Genomic DNA, 21,148 nt, shown 5'->3' on the forward strand with positions numbered 1-21,148 from the left:
GGTGGTATGACGACCCATGTCGCAGCTTTGAGCAAGTTTCCATGTCAGCCAAGCTGTAGGCGGCAACACCAACACACCACCTCGCCACCGCATTTCTTCTCCAGTGCCCAGCTATACAAGCCAGAAAAACACCAATGAAAAAAAAGTAAAGGTGACTCTCTCAGTCGAAACCGAGAAGAAGAAACCAAGGGATCTTTCTGTGTAAGGTAGGTCCGAAGACCAAAAGAGATCCTGCCTCTGTAAAACGAGCGAACAGGCGGCATTACTTCCTGAACTGGACCTCGTCTGTACTTTTGTAGTTTTTAACGTCCGATCCAACAGAAAGAAGTGTACTGAAGAGACTTCCACTTCCCAGGGGCTCTGACAGGACGGCCTAGGTTGCACCGTGGAGATCTACCGGCTAAGGCTCTCGTTCTGTTTGACGCGATGCATGGCGCTGAGGTATCGTGGAGATCTACCCAAAGGCTCTCATTATGATTGACACGATGGGAGGGTGAAGGTCGGGCGTGGAATGTTCATCGTGGATAACCACGGACGGATATGTGTGGACTCTTGCGCGGTGAGTGTGAGTGGGCAAGTAAGAGGGGCCAGAGAAACGGATGGCGAGGCCGCTTCCTTGGGGTTCCAAAGATTGTGACAGGGACTTGAGAAGAACTCAAGTTTGTGTATGAAGGAGAAATGGAGGAGAGGGAGGGAAGGGTTGTTTATATACCTATGTAGCGAAGCGTTGCTGACTGATGAGTTGCTTAGTAAGGTGGAGCGACATGCATCCATTGGTCAGGTTCGAGCGCCCTTGGTAAGGCAACGAGGTGTTTACGGAGCTCGCGTGTTACCTACAAGAGCGATTGAAAAAGTAGAATATCATGAGTTATCTCCTATACCGACAAAATTAGACGAGCCCTTCAGCATGTGTTATCATCAGCGAGAACGACCTTCCTGAAGTAGATGTAATGATATAGGGGTATGTCAGATGGTGATGGATCGAGAAGCCGAACCTTCGATAGCGTCGGATGTGTTCAGCAAAGCCTACTCGTCGTCGTCGCCATAATCATCGTCATCATACCGGTCGTAAGTAGTTACCAAAGTAGTCATTAGTTCATTCTCGATAAGATCGAAGACTCTCTGAAGCCGTCAAAAACGCGCCAGATCCTCCTCTTCATGTTGAAATTTTCTAGCTTCACGATATCATCGCGGAAGGCCATTATCTCAAAATGTGACATGGAATTCATAATGTCTGACATTGCGTTGACTAGAAATTCCTCGTGGCCAACCCGTGCGCGCACTTCGTCACCGATGCAATCGCCGCCTGTCATGACAGTGCTACCAGTGTTGCATAGGGCGAGTACGGCATTGATCTTTGTCTCGCAATCACTTTTATAGGTGGCAGATTCTTTAATCTTCGCAATCTCCAGGTTGACCAGGGTGGCAGCGGTCGGTGCTTTGTCATACTTTTCCGCGTCGTTCAGGTTGGTCAATTCCTTGTTGATGTAGTAGTCGACTTTTTCGATGTTTGCATTGAAGAAAAATTCTTCGGATTCGTGCGTGGCTGGACATTGAGCCTGCTGGGCTGGTGGAGCCAATTTCAACGGTGGATATCGTTCTTCTTGAACCTTCCTTGCCTTGTCCCTCTTGCAGAGCAGTTGAATATGTGCCAATCTACCCGCAATCTCAGTTCCGACGAGCTCATTCGATACTGCAGCATTAACCAGAAGTTTGTGTACGTCTAAGGCGCCTAAGTATTGGGCAGCTTGGGTTAGGAGCTTTCGTACATCGGACTGATCTAGCTCGTCGACGATCTCGACGAATTGAGCTGGGGTTGGTTTTTCATCGGGTAGCCTGAGAGGTTCGTCTGTGAGACCTTTGTAGTGCGATAGATTGTGTGTATCATAGAGTGCATCGGTCTGATGCTAAGCAGAAGGTTCAAACCTCCGACGCTTGTTGCTACTGGTTAATGCCATATTGACTACTTGAATGCGCTATACTGGCTCGGAGGAGATTCGTATGGTGACTACCAGAATGTGTGGCTTTTTTGAATGGTGTTGATGATATAGAGAGATGGAGAGTTAATGAGACGTCGGATAATGACGTGTCGCGCATTCGGTACTTTTTGATGTTGGTCGTATCACCCTGGTTCTGTCTTTTGATGGCTCTTATCACACATGTTTCTCCAATATAAGACAGTATTTGGTTTCGAACGCAAAACAGAGCCTGTTACTGCCAATCTGGATGCTTTGATGTTCATTGGATATGTAGTCTATGCTGATGATAAACATACGCATATATACATGCAGATGCTTGTCAGAGAGCCATGCAATTCGGGATCGAATCTCACCATCGATATTTACTCAGACATTATTCGTGCAGAATACATTGACTGCTCAATAGATGAGCCTGGGTCTAAAATACATGAAGCCACCTTACATTCTAGACTTCCTCGTCTTTGTTGCTCACTCGAGGAGTCATCTGTTATCTCAAATATCATATTCAAAGTCTCGGATCTGCGGAAGTCGTCCTGCTAAACAGCAGCGAGCTATCTCCGACTCCACAAAAGTGACAGAAGCTGGGGATCTCCGGCTTCGGGAAGAGACGCCGGTCGTCATGCCGAGGTTCCTGTCTCTCGATACAGTGCAGAAGTTGACGTAGGTGATTTTGTTTTCTTATATTGGTGTTGCCGCTGTTAGATAAAGACTTCTCAATTCTCAAACCAATTCTTGGTGTATGAATTATTGCCGTTGAATATGTCGCAAAGAGTGCCTCACGATTTGAACTGCTTGACCATCGCCGAGCTGCAGAAGCATGCTGCGGTTATGATGGACAAGCAGACTCGTGACTACTACAACGAGGTAAGTGCAACATTGAAAGGTATCTAGCAGATACACAAAACTCATTACATGACAGGGTGCCGATTCTGGTAGCACACTCCAGGAGAACTTGGACGCCTACACCAAATATCGCATTCGACCTAGAGTTCTACGAGATGTATCGAAGATCGATACCAGCGTGAACATTTTCGGACACAAGAACAGTATTCCTCTTGGAGTAGCACCGACAGCAATGCAAAGGCTTGCTCACACCGATGGAGAATTAGCAACCGCCAGAGCTTGCAAGAAGATGGGAGTTGCGATGGGTCTTTCTTCGTTTGCAACCACAACCTTGGAAGATGTGGCCGAGGCAAGTGGCGACAACCCACACGTGCTTCAACTATATCTCTTCGAAGAGCGTGAGCACAGTGTCAAGTTGCTGAAGAGAGCAAAGGAGGCAGGCTACAAGGCCGTCTTCCTCACTGTCGACACACCTATCCTCGGTCGCCGCAATCTCGAAATCAGAAACCAATTCAAGCTACCCGCACACTTCAAGATCCCAAACTTCCAGAATCAAGGCGACAATGAACCAGAGGCCGAGGCGGAGCAGAGAGGCAGAAGAGGCAGCGAGGCTGGATACACAGACAGCGAAGGCAACAGAGTGGTGCCAAAGGGACCCATCACCTTCCATTCACATGCAGCCAACCCAACACTAAACTGGGAGAGGGATATCGAGTGGTTGAAGAAGGAGTGCGGTGATGAGATGCAGGTGTGGGTCAAGGGTGTTGCTACTGCCGAGGATGCCTTGTTGGCTGTTCACCACGGCGTCGACGGCATTGTTGTATCTAACCACGGCGGACGTCAGCTGAGTAAGTGCAAGCGCTATGGTTCACGCAAGGAGAATTGCTAACAAATGTCAACAGATGGCGCATTGGCAACATTGGACGCACTTCCCGAGGTGGTGGCAGCCGTGCAGGGCAAGATCCCGGTGCACGTCGACGGCGGCATCCGACACGGAACCGATGTGTTCAAGGCATTGGCCTTGGGAGCAGACTTTGTATGGATTGGCAGACCAGTCCTGTGGGGCCTGGCATACAAGGGCCAAGCAGGAGTTGAGCTGTGCTTGCGCCTGCTCTCGGATGAGATCAGGCTAGCCATGGGTCTTGCTGGTGTCACAAAGGTCGAAGAGATCACCAAGGAGTATCTGGTTAAGATGGACAGGAGTGGATTTGTCTCAAGATTGTAGTAACCTGTCTCGATGAATAAAGTAAATAATGTATTTACATTGTGATTGTATCGAGTCAAAAGCCGCGGCGAGCACGAAGCTTGGTGGTGAAAGAAAGACTGAACATCAACAAGTCAAGCTCCAAAAGTCAACTCGACCAATTCTTCTGCCATTCGCTCACCATCTACTCGAAATCGTGCGCGTCAGCCTTATTCAACACCAAGTCAAACCAAAAACGACCAAAGCCAAAGCCGACTGCAGCTCGACTCTGTTTGCAGGCGCATCGACGCGCATCACGTACCTCGAAGTCGACGACAATGCCGGCACCCGCGCGCAGTCGCCCGCTCAAGAAGGACTTCTTCTCGCAAACCTTCAAAGGCCAAAAGCCCGTTCTCTTCAGCGAAAATGCGCGACCCAGCAGCATCCCTCCACACATCCGCCATCTTGCCTGGTCCTCGACCGGTGCCGCCCTAGCCACAACCTCTGGCTCTAAAGTCCGCATCTGGAACCCCGATCGTCCCAATGTTAAGAGCAGTCAGGAATTAGTGGGTCATGTCGGAAGCGTAGAAAAGATTGTCTGGAACCCTGTGCGCGAGGGAGAGGTTGCGACAACAGGCAGCGATGGTACTGTCAAGCTCTGGGATGTGCGCGTAGGTCCTGGTGCCCACAACAAGGCTGTACCCGTGAAAGAGATAGCTCTGGGAGACGGTGGTCTGTTTCTGGCGTGGAGCCCAACTGGTCAACACCTCGTAGCTGGACGTAGAGACGATGTCATTGTGCCCATCGACGTGCGCATGGGAGCCATGGCCAACACCGAGGATCTGATCATGCAAGAGGGCCGCAAGCTGGGTAGTGCCCAGACGAATCAGATGGCTTTCTCCAACTCTGGCAAAGAGGTCTTTGCTACTACCGGCGAAGGCACTGTTAAGGTCTTGGATTGGCCAAGCATGGTAAGCTACGTGCTACACGTCGACACAACACACCACTGACAAGCAACATCAGACACTGCTCCATACACTCAATGCACACACCAGTGCCGCCTATAGCGTACAACATAGTCCTAACGGTGACTTTGTCGCAGTCGGCGGCGGCGACTCCCTCGTCACCCTCTGGGACACTACCGACTGGGTCTGCAAGCACACTCTATCAAATATGACCGGCGGCGTCCACTGCCTCTCCTTCAGCTTCGACGGCACATACATTTGCGGCGCTCATGGCATGGACAAAGATGGCGACAAGGGCATTCACGTCGCTTGTGCTCAGACTGGCGAGACCGTGCATACTTTCGAGACTTCTCACATCGTCAACGTTCTCGCATGGCATCCACTCAGGTACTGGCTAGCATATGCTGGTGACTTGGGTGGTGTCAGAGTTATCGGTCTTGGAGGCAATCTTTGAGTTCTGCCTAAAAGCTTTCTTCATAAATGGTTTATGGCTTTTTTGCCCAATTCTAGCGAGGCGTTATCTGGTGTCCGCCCCTCAGATCGATCGGCCTCCGTTTCTCAAATCTGTCTTGCTCAATGATTCGTTCGTAGTTCAAAAAAATGCGTCGCGTCTACGAGCCCGTCAGTGTTCTTCAGAGCTGTCCTCTCCTGAACTGTCCTTGTTGGAGCCGTTCTCGTCAGAGCCATCCTCGTCAGAGCTGTCCTCGCCAGGAGGTCTGCAACAGTGATCGAAGCAAAGGGACTCACCATCCCCGTTCTCGTCACCATGCCTCAAAGCATAATATGCAACCTTGAGATCCAGATTTTTGGCCTTGAGATCTTGCTTCTGGCGCCCAAGCTCGGCATTCTCTTTCACGAGCACCAGCTTCTCATTCTGGAGTTTCAATTTCTGTCTCTCGAGGTCCAGCTTCTGTCCCTCGAGCCTCAAGTTTTTATCCTTGAGATCTTCTCTTTCGCCGACCAATCCGCTCAACTTCTGCGTGAGACCAGCGAGAGTGTCACTACGGTACTCTGGTTAAGTTAGCGCGTATCCTGCCAGCCGACTTCCAGTTATGTGCATGCAATGAGTTTCGTTTCACCTTCATTGGACACATAAGATCCGTTAACTCTGAATCTGAGGCTACGGTTTAAATGCTTGATTCTCTCTCGCAGCGTCTTCGCTTCCATCTTGTTGTCAGAGGTGCAAGCTTTGGTAGGGCGTTCTTTCTGCAGATGTCAGTGTCAAGCGTCGAAAAGACAGTAGTCATAATATCACATACTGTGTTCAAAGATTTGTTTGATGGTTGGCAGTTGGCGGTTGATGAGGAAGAGAGAAGGAGGATTGAGAGCTTGTATGTCTCTGCAGACCAAAATTGTGAAGGGGCAGCGGTAGTGTCGAGGGAAGGTGAAGAAGAGTGGTAAACAAGGTAGTTGCTCTCCACCCTCACAGATCACCCAATCTAGGAAGGAAAAGTGAAGAGGAAAGAAGCATGCAACAGGTGCACCGACTCACTCTTGTGGAAGCTGCTAATAAGGAGAGACAAGAATGGAGGTGAAGAAAGACCAAAAGCATCTGTAAAGAAAAACCATCTAGTCTATATGGGAGGACGTAAGTGTGAAAGAGATCCACCTGCTTCAACGAAGTCCTCATTATAAGCAACACAGTAACATATTGCAGCTGGTTTGGAAGAAACTTTATGCTCCAGCATTCCCATGACCAGACCTCTGCGCCGAGAGCAATTGTGAATACTGATATCCCGACATCATTGCAAGTCACTATGAGAGAAGGAGATTATCCAAGCACAGAATAGGTTGGACCGGAACAACACTTGCCAAACAAAGCTTAGTTCCACGTCTTGAAGCTCATGATGCTGGTAAAGAAGAGGATCAAGCCTGTGATGCGAGTCGGGGTTCGAATTGTCCCGAGTCACACCAAAAGCTCCAACTCCACCTATCTCCGCGTAACACCGTCTCACATTCCTTGACATTTCAACCAATTAGTATAGCAGCAGGATCATGTATCTATGGCGATGATTTCATGACTTGCTGGCAAGCTCGCGACTGCAGTTAGATGCGGTTGCTGAGCTTGAAGGTAAATGGAATGCCTCGAGAGGTAGATAAGTAGCTATGAGAGCCCCCTGTATTGATTCGACTTCTCGCACGTATCAAATCTACTTTCAGAAACTTTATACAATGCCTTCAAACCGAGCTGCTTGGGTTGTGATCCAAGGTAAACCTCTCGAAGTCAACGAAGCTCCTTACACTCCACCTGGACCAAACGAAGTTGTAGTAAAAAATGCTGCTGTAGCCATTAATCCTGTGGACTGGCTACTACCAAACGTCGTCAGCATGTTCACACCTCAAGTCAAACTCCCATTCGTCTTTGGCGATGATTGCGCAGGTACAGTCGTCGAAGTCGGACAGGGAGTCAAGACTCTCAAGGTCGGCGATCGTGTACTCGGCTTAGCAGTCAGCTTCGATAAACGCTCCAACAAGGCAAGCGAAGGTGCTTTCCAAGAGTACATTGTGCTGAGAACAAAGCTCACAAGCAAGATCCCGGATTGGATGTCCTTCGAGTCTGCATCGGTCATACCGTTAGGTTTGGCGACTGCAGCGTGTGGATTGTTCCTTGAAGACTTTCTTGGTCTTCAGCTGCCCACTGCCCCTAAACCGCAGAAGCCTACTGGAGAGACTGTGATAATCTGGGGAGGAAGCACGAGTGTTGGGTATGCAAGCTCATGAACAGCAAGTATGTTGACCTCGCTGACAAGCGAACAGATGCAATGCAATCCAGCTAGCTGTCGCCGCTGGTTACGAAGTCATATCTACCGCTTCACCCAAGAACCACGAATACTTGAAGCGTCTTGGCGCCACCGAAGTATACGACTACAAAAGCCCGACAGTAGTGCAGGACATCATAGCCACCATGAACAACAAACACAGGATCTCTGCTGGTGCATACGCAATCGGCGTCGGATCTCTGACGGCCTGTATCGACATCCTCAGCAAGACTAAGGGCAAGAAGTTCGTTGCGCAGGCCAGTCACGATATCCCAATGAAGGAGTTTCCAACAAACATGCTTGCAATCATGTGGAAGATGGGATCCAGCTTTGTTGGATGGAAGCTCAAGGGCCTTATGAGTGGTGTAGGATATAAGTTCGTCTGGTCGACAGAAGTCATGGCGAACAAGCTCGGCTCCGACATTCATGAGAGGTTCCTGCCAGTTGCACTTGCCGAGAGATCGTTTTTGCCAGCTCCAGAGCCTCAGGTCGCTGGCAGAGGTCTCGAGGGAATCGAAGAAGCATTCCAGGTTGCCAAGGAAGGTGTTAGTGCAAAGAAGATTGTCGTTAGTCTTTGATTGTTGTTCAGAGCAAGTGCATAGGCGGAAGAGAAAGATCAGCTGTCAGCTTTCCTAATATACTTTTGAACGATCAATAGCATTTGCAACATGCTGCAGTTAAGTCCGCGGTGGAGTTGATCAATGGAGCCCACAGTAGCTTGCTCCATTGATCACTCTCTTGCGAAGCCCATCATGGCTTTACTTGTCCGAGAAAATGTCTCTCCAGACGGTAGAACATGTAGGCGGCGAAGGTCGGACAAGAAACCGCAAGCAGCAAAAGTTTAATAGAGAGAACCTTGGAAGGACGTTGAGAGTGGGGCACGCCAGATTTCCTACGTCAGGACTTGGAAGCGACATGGGAGTCGAGGTCTTGGTCCATCACTCAAGAACGAACTCTCCTGGTCACTTGTTTCTGGCATACAATAAGAGACCGTTCGATCGTCGCACGCGACCGTTCAAAGCCCTCTGTCATTGACACATCTGTCGAGGATACAATGACCAAGGACAGCACTCAGCAGGACCTCCCAGCATGGTTTGCGGAGACTCGCAAGAAGGGTGTCAGTGTGGCAGGAAATGGACTCTTCACCATCTTTAGAATCGCCGACCTGCCTCTACAGTACTATCTCCTCTCATCTGGCGTAGGATTGAAACTCGTGGAAAAGCTGGGCGGTAGAGCCGTCTCGAATGTAGTCACGTCGCCAGTTACTAAGATCGGCCTGTCACCATATGACTCCCTCGTGTTCGGACTCGCTGTTGGCAGTGCTGCTAAGCAGATTTACTGGTGCCTTGGAGTGGCCGACAACAAGTTCGACCCTGGCTTCTCCACCATGATCGCCGCATACAACACAGTGCTGAACTCCGTCAACACTCTGCTGACACTCTGGGCCGTCAGCTCCAACCGCCCTGCAGTTGGTGACTCTTGGTCTACAATGTTTACGACACAGCCGAGTATCGCGGTTGGTGCCGGACTTTATGGCCTCGGATTGTTTACTGAGTGGTGGAGTGAAGTGCAGCGTAAGCAATTCAAGCAGAACCCGGCCAACAAGGGCAAACTTTGTACCAAAGGACTCTTCGGGATGGCACGGAATATCAACTATGGAGGTTACTCTCTGTGGAGAGCAGGGTATAGCATTATCTGCGCGGGGCTCCCAGCGGGCCTAGGAATGTTTGTGTTCCTTGCTGGTGACTTTTCTCAGAGAGCCATACCATTGTTGGAGACATATCTGGCAAAGAAGGTGCGATTGCAGCTGACTGATTATGAAAACATGAGCTGACATGTGATTAGTACGGGGAGCATTGGAAAGAGGTCAAGAAGAAGGTGCCCTACAAGCTAATACCGTATATCTACTGATAAGATTGAGGTTGTGGAAGAGGGGAGATAATTGAGGGAATGAGCACCGTTGGGCAGCCAGTCGGCAGCTGTCGTCGACATGAACTGTTCGGATTCACATGTGATGCGGCCTGAATGGGAGCTGCACGGTAAAACCGGTCCGAGGCCAATCAAAGGCGGTAAGCGGAAGAGCTATACGAATACCTGCAGGAACAGAACGGCACAAGAGACTTGCAGGTTTCCGGCGTATTGCACACACACAGAGGCGATGCTACGAATGACGAAATTGATATTGTCGCTGTCTTGAGCAGAGTGATATGATGTATTCGAATACAAAAAAGCAGCGGAGCAAAAGGAAGTCAGGATGAAACGGGTATCAAATATGGCAGCCAAAAGTGAAACATGAGATATTTAGGCGCAAATCAGGGTGCTTTAGGCGCAACGGGCGCATGATGCGTCCGTTCGCAAAACACGCCATGCGTGTGCCCCGCTATCTCCCTCCATCTTGTTATTACTGCCCGTAGCCCAGCAGCCTCTTTTTGACTCAACTCCCACATATCCCGATCCACTTGTATACAGTGCCGTCTGTCTGTTTCTATTACATAGTCACACGGATAATCACACAGATAATCACACCGAGTCAAGACCATAGAAGTGCCGTTCTTGAAAGTTGGAAAGCCCAAACAAATCTCCGAGCACCCGTCGGCCGTACTACGCTCTATTGCGATTTTCCTTTGCTTATTCCCAAATACCTGCCGCGTCGCTCTTTCTCGTTCTGTCACTTCTGCAGATATGGATTCGACTAGCATACAAGCACCTCCCAAACCAAATCCGAATCAAGACAGCGGACGTCTCCCGCACGATTATCACGTCGACATGGAGCAGACCAACGAGCCACTCATGCTCAAGGACGAGAACTGGGATCTCTACTCAGTGTCAGGTGTTGCAGCTGTGCAGATGCTCGCGCAAGCATTACAGTCACTAGCCAACATCACCGGAGATGTCGCGTGCACCACTCCCGTATACCAGAGGCAAATGTTCAAACCCCCAGCAACAATCCCCGAAGGCTCCAACCCTCCATCTCCCGACTCGATCACACCGCCTGCCCATACGCCAGAGTTGGAAGGCTCACCAACTCTTGCTCCACACCATTGCGTTCCCGTTCACCACATCGGCGCCCCCGAGGCGAAACGCGACGAACTCATCGCTCCACCAGCCGACTACGAGCCAGACATTGCCGAAGCCAACGCCCTGCAGCTTGCAGCTGTTTCGCGACGATTCTTCCTCAAGGCTGCTCCGCCATTCTCCATCACCGATTATCTCCTTCGCATACACAAGTTCAGCCCGCACTCGCCTGGCGTGTACTTGGCTGCAGCATCCTATATACACCGTCTTTGTGTCGTTGAGACTATGGTACCCGCCACACCTCGCACAGTACACCGCTTAGCACTGGCTGCCATCCGCATAGCCAGCAAGTCACTAGAAGACAACAAATGGACCCAAGAACGAATTGCCCGTTTGGGTGGTATAAGCACAAATGAGCTTAAGAAGCTTGAAATAAGTTTCTGCTACCTGCTCAACTTTGACCTTTTTCTAAGGCCAGAAGATCTACAGCGTTCGATGTGGTTGTTACAAAGTACCGCACGTCAAGGTCTATCCGTTAGGCGACGCCTGAGTGAAGGCTTCATCATGCGACTACCGTCCAGACTATTACCCGAAGCTACTGCTGGAGCATGATTACGATTTTTGAGGAATGAGTTATGCCATTGTTATGACTGAAAGAAGACATGGGATCAACAGAGCATTTGGCGTTGGTTGTGGCTGGAATACTTTTTAATTTTGGAGCTGGCTGCCTGGGCGTCTGGCACGAGGTGTATATATTGGCTGGAGCAGGCAGCCTCTTGAACATCTGATTTGCAGATGTTATTTTTCTTCTCAACTTTGTCTATACGAGACTCTGGGTTCCGTTTCAGGCGGTGGAAACGCGGAAAACACCAACAATATACAGACTTCCTTTATTCTTCCACTTGGTCCCGTTGACGGTGATTATTCTGGTAAGCAGCCACAAGTGGCTCATACAATATGACTCAGTGTCACTTCCAGCCACAGGTAAGCACTATGCAGAATGCCTAGGTACCTCTCGCTTGCTTGCTTCGCTTGCAGGGAAACAGCTTGGAAAGGTCAGCCTCCTGGCATCTTTCTGGGGCCACAAGGCCGAAACGTCGCCCTCACTCCGCTCGCGTGTTGATTGCGTAGACAGAGTGGACAGCCAGCTGAAACGGCGAGGCTGAGTCTCAATATCAGAAAGTACAGCTACCTTGCTATCCTTGTTTTCCAGGAAGAAGTCAGCACAGCCTCAGGCTGCCAGCCGGAAGGATCATGATTATCTGTTGCGCAGCGCAGCGCAGCACGCTGTTTACATTTTCTGCTGAATACATGAAGTCGAGCTTGAATGGTTGGTCATTGCAGCAGAGATGATCAAACAACAAAACCATCTCCAGGAAAGTAAGAACCCAAATGTAAAATGGTTGGATGAGAGACCGAGCAAGCACGCACGCGAAACGGACCGCTGCCGCTGGCGGTTGGCGATCATGCCTCCACGAGTGCGCCAGCGGGGGTCCACTCTTTGACACAACCTTGGTGTGCACTGTGCACTCATCTGGTTCCTGTCATCATGAACACCCGCTGCACACCACACAATCATGCTAAGCCCGCAACCAATTGTCAAATGACCGGATCTTTGGCTTTTGCTGAATTGCGCCTATGGAAGTGGTAGTGTATCTTGTACCTCTCATGGGGCATTTCGCTGGTGTCGGAAGACCCAGAGTTGAAACAAAAGTGCAGACGATGAGAAAAGCGGTTGGATGGTGATGCATCGCACATGCGTGTCCGCGTCTCTTCTTCGCATGACGGATGTCTATGCGCGTGTGTACCATACTCTCGGGCTCGTTCCAGCAAGATCTTTTACGAGTAGCGTCTTGTGCAAACCATGAACGAATGGTTTCCCTAGCAAAAATGTGTCGGGAAAGCGTCAAGCGCAGATGACTGCTCCAGACTTTCTATCTGCTGCAGATGGATGGACAACGGGTGTGCGAGAAAAAGGCAGACGACAGTCCTAGCCCAGGCAACAACCAACAACCATCTGCACCATGTACCTGACTTCACGCAGTCACGTTTTCTTACCAGTCGTCCTCTTTTTTTCAAACATTTCCTAGTCTTTTCACGGCGAACGAATCCGAAATAACGCACCCCAAAAGTTCGAACGGGGTTCGACACCGGGGTGTACATGATCGGAGAGCCCCAAAGGCGCAGCGGTGTCCTGTGGCTTCGCAGCCAAAGAAGATGGGTGTTGGTGGAGGCGCACGTCTGCCTTTGCCGGGGTTTCTGCAGCCTTACGTCCACTCCTTCGACGAGCGCAGAAATAGTTCCTTTACTTATGATGTAGCATGCACGGCGGATCATTGCATTACATATACTTGGCTGCAATCCGAGCTTTCACACCTTTGCTGCCTATTCGTTTGTATCTTCTTTTTTGAACGCCTTTGAATCATCTTTTTTGTCTCTGAGTTTCTTTCATCTTTGCTCCAGACTGAAACATCTCTGACTTGTGCCTGGTCCGCGTGGGGCACACTTTCTCTCTGAGACATCTAGTACATACAACACGAGACCTTTGCACTTGACTTGGAACCCTCTGCTACTCGAAACTTTCCATCGTTGTTCTTGACACTCCGGAGGCACTTCTTGACTACAAGATACGATTTCGGACACCGATACAAACATACCAGGCATTTGTTGGATTCCATCACCCCTTCAGAGCCATTGCTTTGGTATAGCCTTTACTGGGCTTCTCATATACCCCCGCTGCCGCTCCAGGCGCCTCCCTCCGAAGGACCAGAGAATCCCCCAAGAGAGCCAGGAAGTCCTCCAACCATGTGTCTAATCAAGGAAGAAACGACCACCTACGCCGATGGCTACTCAGAGATGAAGAAGACTGTTTTTGCCTGCAGCCACTCTGTCGACGGCCGCACGTGCGATAATACCGAGACAGAAAAGAGCACAAGACACGTGCCTGGAAACTCTTCACAACTGGTGCTTCGTCGTCCCTCGTCCTCGAGACGTGATCAGGTTGTGCTGCACCAAGACTCAACTCGCCATCGGCCAGAGCCTCGACAAGAGCGTCGTTACGCTAATGAAATCGGCGTAAGGATTCGCAATTGGCGCCCTCAGTTCAGTATCCACAGGTTGGATGATAGAGGATTTAGACATCGCAGGAGACGTAGCGATGGCGAGAGCAGGACTTCAGGAGAATTGATGCCCGAGGCCCCTATGCCGCCGCCGCCTCCGGTCGTACATCAGTCGGACAGAAGATCACCGCCTCCCTCTGCACTGCCGGCAATCATAACACCACCCAACAGGCCCACGCCTCCCTCAGGCTCAGGAGCAGCTGTTGTGGCGTACACCACCAGAGATACCATTCCATCGTCTTCAGGCACACCGAGCAGGACGTCGTCAACCAGAAGCAAGCAAGCTCATCAGGCAGCACAGGACTTGCTATCCTTGACTGTTCCTGCCAGTGGTCCATCTGTAACAAGCAGCAAACATACTCGCCCCACACCTGGTCTGAGTCGCTTGCGCGTCGAGTCCCGCCCAATGTTCCACGATTCGACCTACGGTGGATCGAGCAACATATCTCCCATTGACGCACCGAAGATAGATACCTTTTCCGAGACTCACAGCAACCCTACATCAGAACGTACCGCGAGCGAGAGATATAATTACACCAACCAAACCGTAGTGATCGGAAGAGAAGACCACGTTACTGATGATGAAGATAAAAAGTCAAATTCGTCAGAGGATCATAAGAGTTATCGTTTAGTCAGGCGTGTCAGGATTAATGATGATCCGGAAATGACGCAGCGCAAGATGCAAGAAGACATCAGGGCAGCGGAGGAATACCAGAGTCAGACGAGCGAACAAGTCGAAGGATCAGTCAAATCCGGGTCAGGGTCGAGGCGAAGGCGACACCATGGGCGTTAATGGATCAGACGAGCGATTTCTTTTTGATACCCAGTTTTGCGCTGAAATCGGTCTTCTTTTTTGGTTTGCGGGTAAAGGTTGGCACGGGCGGAGGACCCATAGGCGCGCTTGTAGTTGTAGCAGTTGTTGATGTAGAAGCGGTACCAGTCCCTTCATCTTCAGGATCTTCCACCAGTCTCCTGACCTTCTCGCCTGTGCCTGCCATGAAAGCCAATCTTGCTGCTTCGGCATCCTCTGCCTCTTGTTTTTCCCTTTCCTCGTCAACTTTGTCCACAACCGTAACCTCTACTCCATCTTTGGCGGCGCGTTCATTCCTGGCATTGCGCGTACGGATTTCGTCCAGAGCGTCGGCAATTTGCATCTCAGTCTTCGCGTCCAGTGTCTTTGTCTCCAGCTCCTTCATGGCGTCACGCTCAGCTTCTTCACGCTCCAGCCTGTCCAGTCTCTCTTCTTCCGTTTCTTCTGCCAGTTTGGCCTCTCTCCAGGGTTCAAAGTTGCGTTTGGCGCCCTTTTCGGCTTCGTAGTCCATGTTCTTTGGATCCGTTTTGAAGGTGATCTCCTGAGAGCAGCGAGTGCACTTGATGTAGAAGCGGTAGATTGTGATGGCGTAGTACTTTTCGTCTGTGGTTTCTTTGCGCGCGTTGAATTTTCTTCCCTTGTATCTGCGATGTTTGTTAGCAGGATGGTAAGTAGAGCAGGAAGAGATATGAACTTACATGAACTCTCCACAGGCATTGCACTTCATCGAAAACGGCGCCATGAGTCTGACAGTCTGAAGAAGTGGTCCTGTCTTCTTAGGTCCTCTCTGCCTGACCATCTTCGACGGATCGAAATCCGGAGGGAAATATTTCTGGAGCACTTTGCGTTCCGACATGGCTGCGGTTGTTCTTGTTGACGACGCTGTGGTCTATAGGAAGAGGAGGGATGGTATGGGACAAGTCCCCGCGTGGTTGTGTGTGTTGTGGCGTAGAGAAGGAAGAAAGATGGTATGCGACAAGTTCAAGGCAACCGTCAGACGAGTCCTGGAGAAAGGGCGATCCACTTGGTCTGTGCTCATTCCCGCTTTGAGCCTCCACTTGCATGTGAAGGCCTGTCTCCCCTTGCTATATATTTTCCTTCTGCAGCAAGAGTAAGAGCCTTATTGGTAAGATCTGATCCACATTCCAAGTAGCGACTGTAAGACAAGTTGAAACGCTCATCTCATAACCCAAAGATACTGGATAGTCCAAGACATGTACAATTCAAAGCCTCAACGTGTATACTTTTCATGATCTATGCATGTTGCTCGCCTGTTATATGTTTCATCAACTTGTCTATTTGAAAGCTTCCGCTAGCTTCTTCAGTGTGCTTATAAAAAGGGATGTCAAGTTCAAGACGAAGACAGGCTGAATATGGTGGTTATACAACCGACGCCTCGGTAAACCTGGGGTAATGCCTCGGCCAACCCTCCGACGACCTGAATAACTTGACCCTCTTCCCTGTGCGAGTGGATGCGTACAAACAGAGTTGTTGAAAATGTCTGCTTCAAAGTTCAGAGTGCAAGAGCATACATTGCCATGCTCGTATATCAGAGAATACCCGCTGGCGAGTGCGGAACGCCAAGAAGACACGCTTCATCTTGCGATCAAGCAATACACCCCGCTTGACAATTTATCACCACAAAAGGGCGATGTTACAATCATCGCTGCACATGCTAATGGATTCCCGAAGGTGATTGAAGTGTTTCCTAGGGGAAAGGCTCAATAAAGTTCACTGACATGGAACAACCGCAGGAACTATATGAACCTTTATGGGACGAGATGCATTCTAGATTACGCGCCAGCGGAGTAAAGATTCGCAGTATCTGGATTACAGACGTGGCTCACCAGGGCCAATCAGGTGTGCTCAATGAGAATATATTGGGAAATGATCGTGGGTTCATCATAGCATAACGTTCGGATCCGGCGACTCATACTTCACAGCATCATGGTTTGACCATCCTCGGGATTTGTTCTTGATGATTAACCACTTCCGTGATCAAATGCCACAACCACTGATTGGCATGGGACACAGCATGGGAGGGGCGCATCTGACAGCTTTGTCGTTGATGCACCCTCGTCTGCTGAGCACCTTGATACTGATTGATCCCGTGATCATTCACAACTATTATGGAAACGCTTACAAATTAGGCCGAATGTCTGCAAAGAGAAGAGACAGATGGCCTAGCCGGGCAGCAGCGCGGAAGGCTTTCGAGAAATCACCCATGTTCAAAACCTGGGACAAACGTGTATTGGACTGCTGGATGGAACATGCTCTGCGGGACCTACCCACCAAATTGTACCCGGAAGTAATGGCATCTTCCACACCACCGGCACTAGGCGCGGACGTCTCTGGTAGCACCATCTCTCCGGACAGCAAGACAGAAGTACCTGTCACGCTTAAGACGACGAAACACCAAGAAGTCATGACCTTCATGCGAGGCAACTTTGTAACGGCGTTGAATCCTGCACCGAGCACGGCACCCAACTCATTAACGCATCCAGATGTGGACACGAGCGGGGGATCTGTGGAACCCTTCTACCGACCGGAAAGTCTCCACCTTTCCAAGCTCCTGCCGTACCTTCGTCCTTCGGTCTTGTACGTATTTGGCACCGAATCTGATCTTTCTGCACCAAAATATATAGCAGACAAGCTGGAAACCACGGGAGTGGGTGTAGGTGGTAGTGGAGGTGTAGCGAAAGGGAGAGTCAAAGAGTTTACGATGCAAGGAGGTGGGCATCTGATGCCTATGGAGAGAGTGGGAGAAACGGCGGATCAGTGCAGCGGGTGGCTCTTGCAGGAGCTGAAGCGGTGGAAAGATGAATACATGCAGATTGAGGCTCTTCGGGCAGCGGTACCTCGAGACAAGAGAGGGCAGATGTCTGATGGGTTTGTGCAAGCTTTGAGCCAGCCCACAAAGTCAAAGCTGTAGGCACTTGGTAGTTATATGGAATGATGATATACAAGCTGCCACAACAGGAAGTCGCATCGAGTATCGGAGTGCAGGCGAAGAATAGCCGGGCGAGAGAACCGTGCGCCGGCGTTGCCTTCAGGCAGACAGAAGGTTAACATCAAATTGATAACTGCTGCTTCGGTTGCCATCTGCTTCCGCCCTGAACTGGACTTGTATACTCACCGCCTTCGTTGACCGCCTTTGTGGTAGCGCGTCATCTCGATAGCTAGTCGACAACAAATTCCATAAGACGAACCGCCCTCTCCCTGGTGGAGTGACGGCCCTAGTCGCAGTCGCAGACATGGGACGCAAGCCGAACGCGCTGATCCTCGAGTTTTTCGAGCGAGGCGCCAAGTTGGCCGACCAGAGCAACAGATATGAACACAGCTGCAAAAGATGCGGCCAGGTGGTGAGCATGAATTCTTGTTTACTCGCACAATGCCTTTGTTGACGAGGAGCAGTTTCCAAAGGGCAGACCCGACAGCCTGACACGCCACTTGTTCGAGAAATGTCCCAACATCACCGACGAGGACCGCTCGCGCGCCTTGTGGCAGCCCGCCGACAATTACATGGCCTCGAACAACTCGACCCCCCACTCTGACGCAGACCTCCCTCTGATACCACGTCGTGAACCCTCGGGTCTCGACGCCCTTGCCGAAGTCTCTCGCCAACTTCAGGCCAATGGTCAACATGAAGAGGCTCTGGTAGCCCAGCTGCGACAGCACATGGATCAAGAGAACAAGGACAACGGACCTTTGATGCATACGGCCAGCGCAGCTACTGACATGGTCCACCACATGCCCGCCAAGTCTAGAAAGCGTAGAGCCGAGTCAGACGTCGCTCTACAGCGCCAACTGCCACATCCACCAGTCGATCCACAACTCCAGCAGCATGACGACTATTCGTCCTTTGTCAACAACTCTCTCGACGAAAGCTCTGCCCACCAGTCGCCCCAACCTCAGTCTCAGCAATATCAGCAGCGTCAACAGTCCCAGCAACCACAACACCACCAAGCACACCAACCATTGCAACAATCCGGACACTATTCAGCGCAGCAACCGGCACAACACACACCACAGCCTTCTGACCAGCCTTCGAATACATCGCAACAACCATCTCAGCTACCTCCCCAAGAAGCACAAGATGGCGCCCCTTCAAGCCATGGTGAATCACCAGCATTTACTGTCAACCAAGGCGGCTTTGGTTTGCTGCAACGCGCCAACAAGAACAAAGTGCGTGGCAGATTCACCGAGGAGAGACGTAAGGAAGTACAGACTGTGCGCAAGAAGGGCGCCTGCCTCCGCTGTCGCATGTTGAAGAAGCCCTGCTCCGAAGGTACTCCCTGTGGTACCTGTCAGAATATCGAGAGCGCAAGACTGTGGAAGAATGCCTGCATTCGCTCTCGCATCGCCGAAGAGTTCACGCTCTACTCGTCCTCTCTCTTCCAAGCCAAGGACCACCACACCGTCCTTAGTGCGCTGCAGGGTGTCGACCCCATGCAGTTGCCTGGAAGAGTCGAGGTTACCCTGTTCCCTGACACAAACATCTATGCTACCTTCCCTGCTCTGATGACACCTCCTACAGCTCCCTCCCTCATCTTCATGCTCAATTACAGACGCGATCCTGACACGCTGGCTGCCACTTTGGAACGCTATCTGCACATGGTCATCATGCAATGCATTTCACACGAGCCCTCGACTTTCATGCGCTCCACTCTCGAGGTTGCTACCGAGTTGAGTGTTGATCACAACGATGTTCTTCTGGGAAAACTCATCAATCTCTGGGCTGCCACGAATATCCTTATCTCGAATGAGCCTATTTGGTCCATCTTCTACGAGCCTAACCACCCGCCGGTCATGGAAGCCGTTCAAGGCGAGCATGCCGAACAAGCTTCATCTGCTTCGCAAGACAAGGGCCAGTCGGACCGCAAGGCCTTCTCACCAGACACCACCGATTACGCAGTCATCTACGCGCAGCTGCAGCATGCCGCCGAGAGGTACTGCCAGAAGCAAGCCAAGTTCGTCATGAACGAGCTCGAACGTCGCCTCCTGCAACGCCAACAGTCTTCGTCCTTCCTCACTTTCCTTGCCGCCGTCATCCTGCTCAATTGCGTCGAGCGCATGACTGGTCTTTACAGGTCGTTCGATCCTGCCGGACCGTCTTCAAACGATGACATCCATGCTCAGCTCACCACAGCTAACGACAACAATGTCGAAGCTTCGCAGCAGCCAGTTGCCTCACCGGGCGAACACCCAGACCGTCCAGTTGACTGGCTCTTGGAAGAAGCACCTAGTCACTACTGGCCGCAAGGCAACTCGTTCAGCAACCTCGTACACCTACTCCTTCGCATGCGTGGTCTGCCTCCTGCGACACTGGTCCGTCACACCGGTAGTCTGGTCGTTATCCCAAGCACACACAACAAAGCTTATAGCTCAGAGACCCAGGGTCCTGCCGCTGAATCCCAGTTGCAGCTTGCAGCAGCCTGGATCGAGCGCACCAATGTCTCGGCTTACGACCTGCTCCGAGCCAAGGACAGACCTCTATCTGAAGTCGGATCCGATCCTAGAGACTGGGATTTGAGGTTCATTGCCCCTCTGCTGTTGCCACAGAGTTCTTAGGTTGTGGCTCATCTCAACCAACTTACACCCCCTTTATTTCGCCGTTGAAGACCCCGATGTCTGATCCTCCAATATGCTTTTTAATCGCTTTAGTCAACCTTCTCTCTTTTCTGTTGCTTTTGCTTTTCTGCACGGTATAGCGCGGCGCTGGTGGACTTTTCCCTCTGCTTTTCTTTCCTCGCGTAGATACAGTGTTCGCACAAATAACACTCAGACACAGATGATGCTCCTTTGTTACATAACTGAATTGCTCGAACCAAAAGATTTTCCACTCTCGTTTCTCAACCTGAAAAGTGCACAGGAGTCGCTAAAGCAAATAGAACAACAATGGAAAGCGTCGTGAAATCACATCTTCGTATACCTAGGTATCCGGCCATGAACCTCTCCCCTCAATTTCATCAGGTTGTGGTTCTGTTTTCTCATCTTTGAACCTTTGAAACTCGCTCGTGCGAATGCGACATCTTATGACTTTTTTCATGTCCGAACAAATAGAAATGGAGCAAGTTTGGGAAGAGAAAGAGGAACATGCCTAGAAAGAATGGGGGGAGAAGCATCAATCACATCTACAGAAGCTGGACTATCCCCGAAATGCCTCTTCTTGAGCTACCGAAAGTTTTTGGAACATGTTGGGCTTGCCGGGTTACGTCTGTTTCCGCTCTTGCTCGATACTGAGATGCGTGAACGAAGGTTTTCGTAGATATACATGTAGCAGAAATGAGATGGCTTGCGAGAACCATCAGACGCAAATTCATCCCCTCGTGTCGATAGGATGAGAGATGCAAAAATAGAGCAATGATGAACACCATGGGCAGGAATCGAACCTGCGACCTCCCGATCTTTGAGAGAGTTTTAGGAACTTAGGTAAGCGAGTTTAGGGACTTAGGTAAGCGGACTAGGGTTTAG

At 50.6% G+C, this 21,148-nt stretch overlaps 11 protein-coding genes across 11 annotated transcripts; 8 read left to right on the forward strand and 3 right to left on the reverse strand.

The window, feature by feature from the left end:
* Window positions 1-1,091: 1,091 nt before the first annotated feature.
* On the reverse strand, window positions 1,092-1,958 carry M437DRAFT_87292 (uncharacterized protein; the record flags this gene model as incomplete). Its single annotated transcript, XM_041028617.1, has 2 exons — window positions 1,092-1,836; window positions 1,927-1,958. 2 exons carry the CDS (start codon window positions 1,956-1,958, stop codon window positions 1,092-1,094), a joined length of 777 nt encoding a protein of 258 aa, XP_040876774.1.
* Window positions 1,959-2,738: 780 nt separating this feature from the next.
* On the forward strand, window positions 2,739-4,047 carry M437DRAFT_68725 (S-2-hydroxy-acid oxidase-like protein; the record flags this gene model as incomplete). The annotated part of the gene is made up of 3 exons (XM_041025161.1): window positions 2,739-2,843; window positions 2,899-3,670; window positions 3,725-4,047. 3 exons carry the CDS (start codon window positions 2,739-2,741, stop codon window positions 4,045-4,047), a joined length of 1,200 nt encoding a protein of 399 aa, XP_040876775.1.
* A 296-nt stretch (window positions 4,048-4,343) lies between these two features.
* Window positions 4,344-5,424, forward strand: M437DRAFT_56090 (WD40 repeat-like protein; the record flags this gene model as incomplete). Its single annotated transcript, XM_041022988.1, has 2 exons — window positions 4,344-4,976; window positions 5,029-5,424. The coding sequence occupies 2 exons, from the start codon at window positions 4,344-4,346 to the stop codon at window positions 5,422-5,424; spliced, it is 1,029 nt and encodes a 342-aa protein (XP_040876776.1).
* Window positions 5,425-5,592: 168 nt separating this feature from the next.
* On the reverse strand, window positions 5,593-6,137 carry M437DRAFT_87295 (uncharacterized protein; the record flags this gene model as incomplete). The annotated part of the gene is made up of 2 exons (XM_041028618.1): window positions 5,593-5,981; window positions 6,050-6,137. The coding sequence occupies 2 exons, from the start codon at window positions 6,135-6,137 to the stop codon at window positions 5,593-5,595; spliced, it is 477 nt and encodes a 158-aa protein (XP_040876777.1).
* A 1,005-nt stretch (window positions 6,138-7,142) lies between these two features.
* M437DRAFT_68727 (zinc-binding dehydrogenase) lies at window positions 7,143-8,307 on the forward strand (the record flags this gene model as incomplete). The annotated part of the gene is made up of 2 exons (XM_041025162.1): window positions 7,143-7,675; window positions 7,728-8,307. The coding sequence occupies 2 exons, from the start codon at window positions 7,143-7,145 to the stop codon at window positions 8,305-8,307; spliced, it is 1,113 nt and encodes a 370-aa protein (XP_040876778.1).
* Window positions 8,308-8,783: 476 nt separating this feature from the next.
* M437DRAFT_55883 (uncharacterized protein) lies at window positions 8,784-9,640 on the forward strand (the record flags this gene model as incomplete). The annotated part of the gene is made up of 2 exons (XM_041022957.1): window positions 8,784-9,524; window positions 9,575-9,640. The coding sequence occupies 2 exons, from the start codon at window positions 8,784-8,786 to the stop codon at window positions 9,638-9,640; spliced, it is 807 nt and encodes a 268-aa protein (XP_040876779.1).
* A 771-nt stretch (window positions 9,641-10,411) lies between these two features.
* On the forward strand, window positions 10,412-11,356 carry M437DRAFT_56167 (cyclin-domain-containing protein; the record flags this gene model as incomplete). The annotated part of the gene is made up of 2 exons (XM_041022999.1): window positions 10,412-10,780; window positions 10,847-11,356. 2 exons carry the CDS (start codon window positions 10,412-10,414, stop codon window positions 11,354-11,356), a joined length of 879 nt encoding a protein of 292 aa, XP_040876780.1.
* Window positions 11,357-13,549: 2,193 nt separating this feature from the next.
* On the forward strand, window positions 13,550-14,656 carry M437DRAFT_56100 (uncharacterized protein; the record flags this gene model as incomplete). Its single annotated transcript, XM_041022990.1, has 1 exon — window positions 13,550-14,656. The coding sequence occupies one exon, from the start codon at window positions 13,550-13,552 to the stop codon at window positions 14,654-14,656; it is 1,107 nt and encodes a 368-aa protein (XP_040876781.1).
* Window positions 14,657-14,660: 4 nt separating this feature from the next.
* On the reverse strand, window positions 14,661-15,530 carry M437DRAFT_56115 (DUF572-domain-containing protein; the record flags this gene model as incomplete). The annotated part of the gene is made up of 2 exons (XM_041022992.1): window positions 14,661-15,318; window positions 15,373-15,530. 2 exons carry the CDS (start codon window positions 15,528-15,530, stop codon window positions 14,661-14,663), a joined length of 816 nt encoding a protein of 271 aa, XP_040876782.1.
* Window positions 15,531-16,171: 641 nt separating this feature from the next.
* M437DRAFT_87301 (alpha/beta-hydrolase) lies at window positions 16,172-17,606 on the forward strand (the record flags this gene model as incomplete). Its single annotated transcript, XM_041028619.1, has 3 exons — window positions 16,172-16,366; window positions 16,429-16,567; window positions 16,618-17,606. The coding sequence occupies 3 exons, from the start codon at window positions 16,172-16,174 to the stop codon at window positions 17,604-17,606; spliced, it is 1,323 nt and encodes a 440-aa protein (XP_040876783.1).
* Window positions 17,607-17,928: 322 nt separating this feature from the next.
* On the forward strand, window positions 17,929-20,245 carry M437DRAFT_55963 (uncharacterized protein; the record flags this gene model as incomplete). The annotated part of the gene is made up of 3 exons (XM_041022972.1): window positions 17,929-18,033; window positions 18,083-19,754; window positions 19,860-20,245. The coding sequence occupies 3 exons, from the start codon at window positions 17,929-17,931 to the stop codon at window positions 20,243-20,245; spliced, it is 2,163 nt and encodes a 720-aa protein (XP_040876784.1).
* Window positions 20,246-21,148: the final 903 nt, after the last annotated feature.

This window comes from Aureobasidium melanogenum, assembly GCF_000721775.1.
Source record: "Aureobasidium melanogenum CBS 110374 unplaced genomic scaffold scaffold_23, whole genome shotgun sequence".
NCBI lineage: Eukaryota > Fungi > Ascomycota > Dothideomycetes > Dothideales > Saccotheciaceae > Aureobasidium > Aureobasidium melanogenum.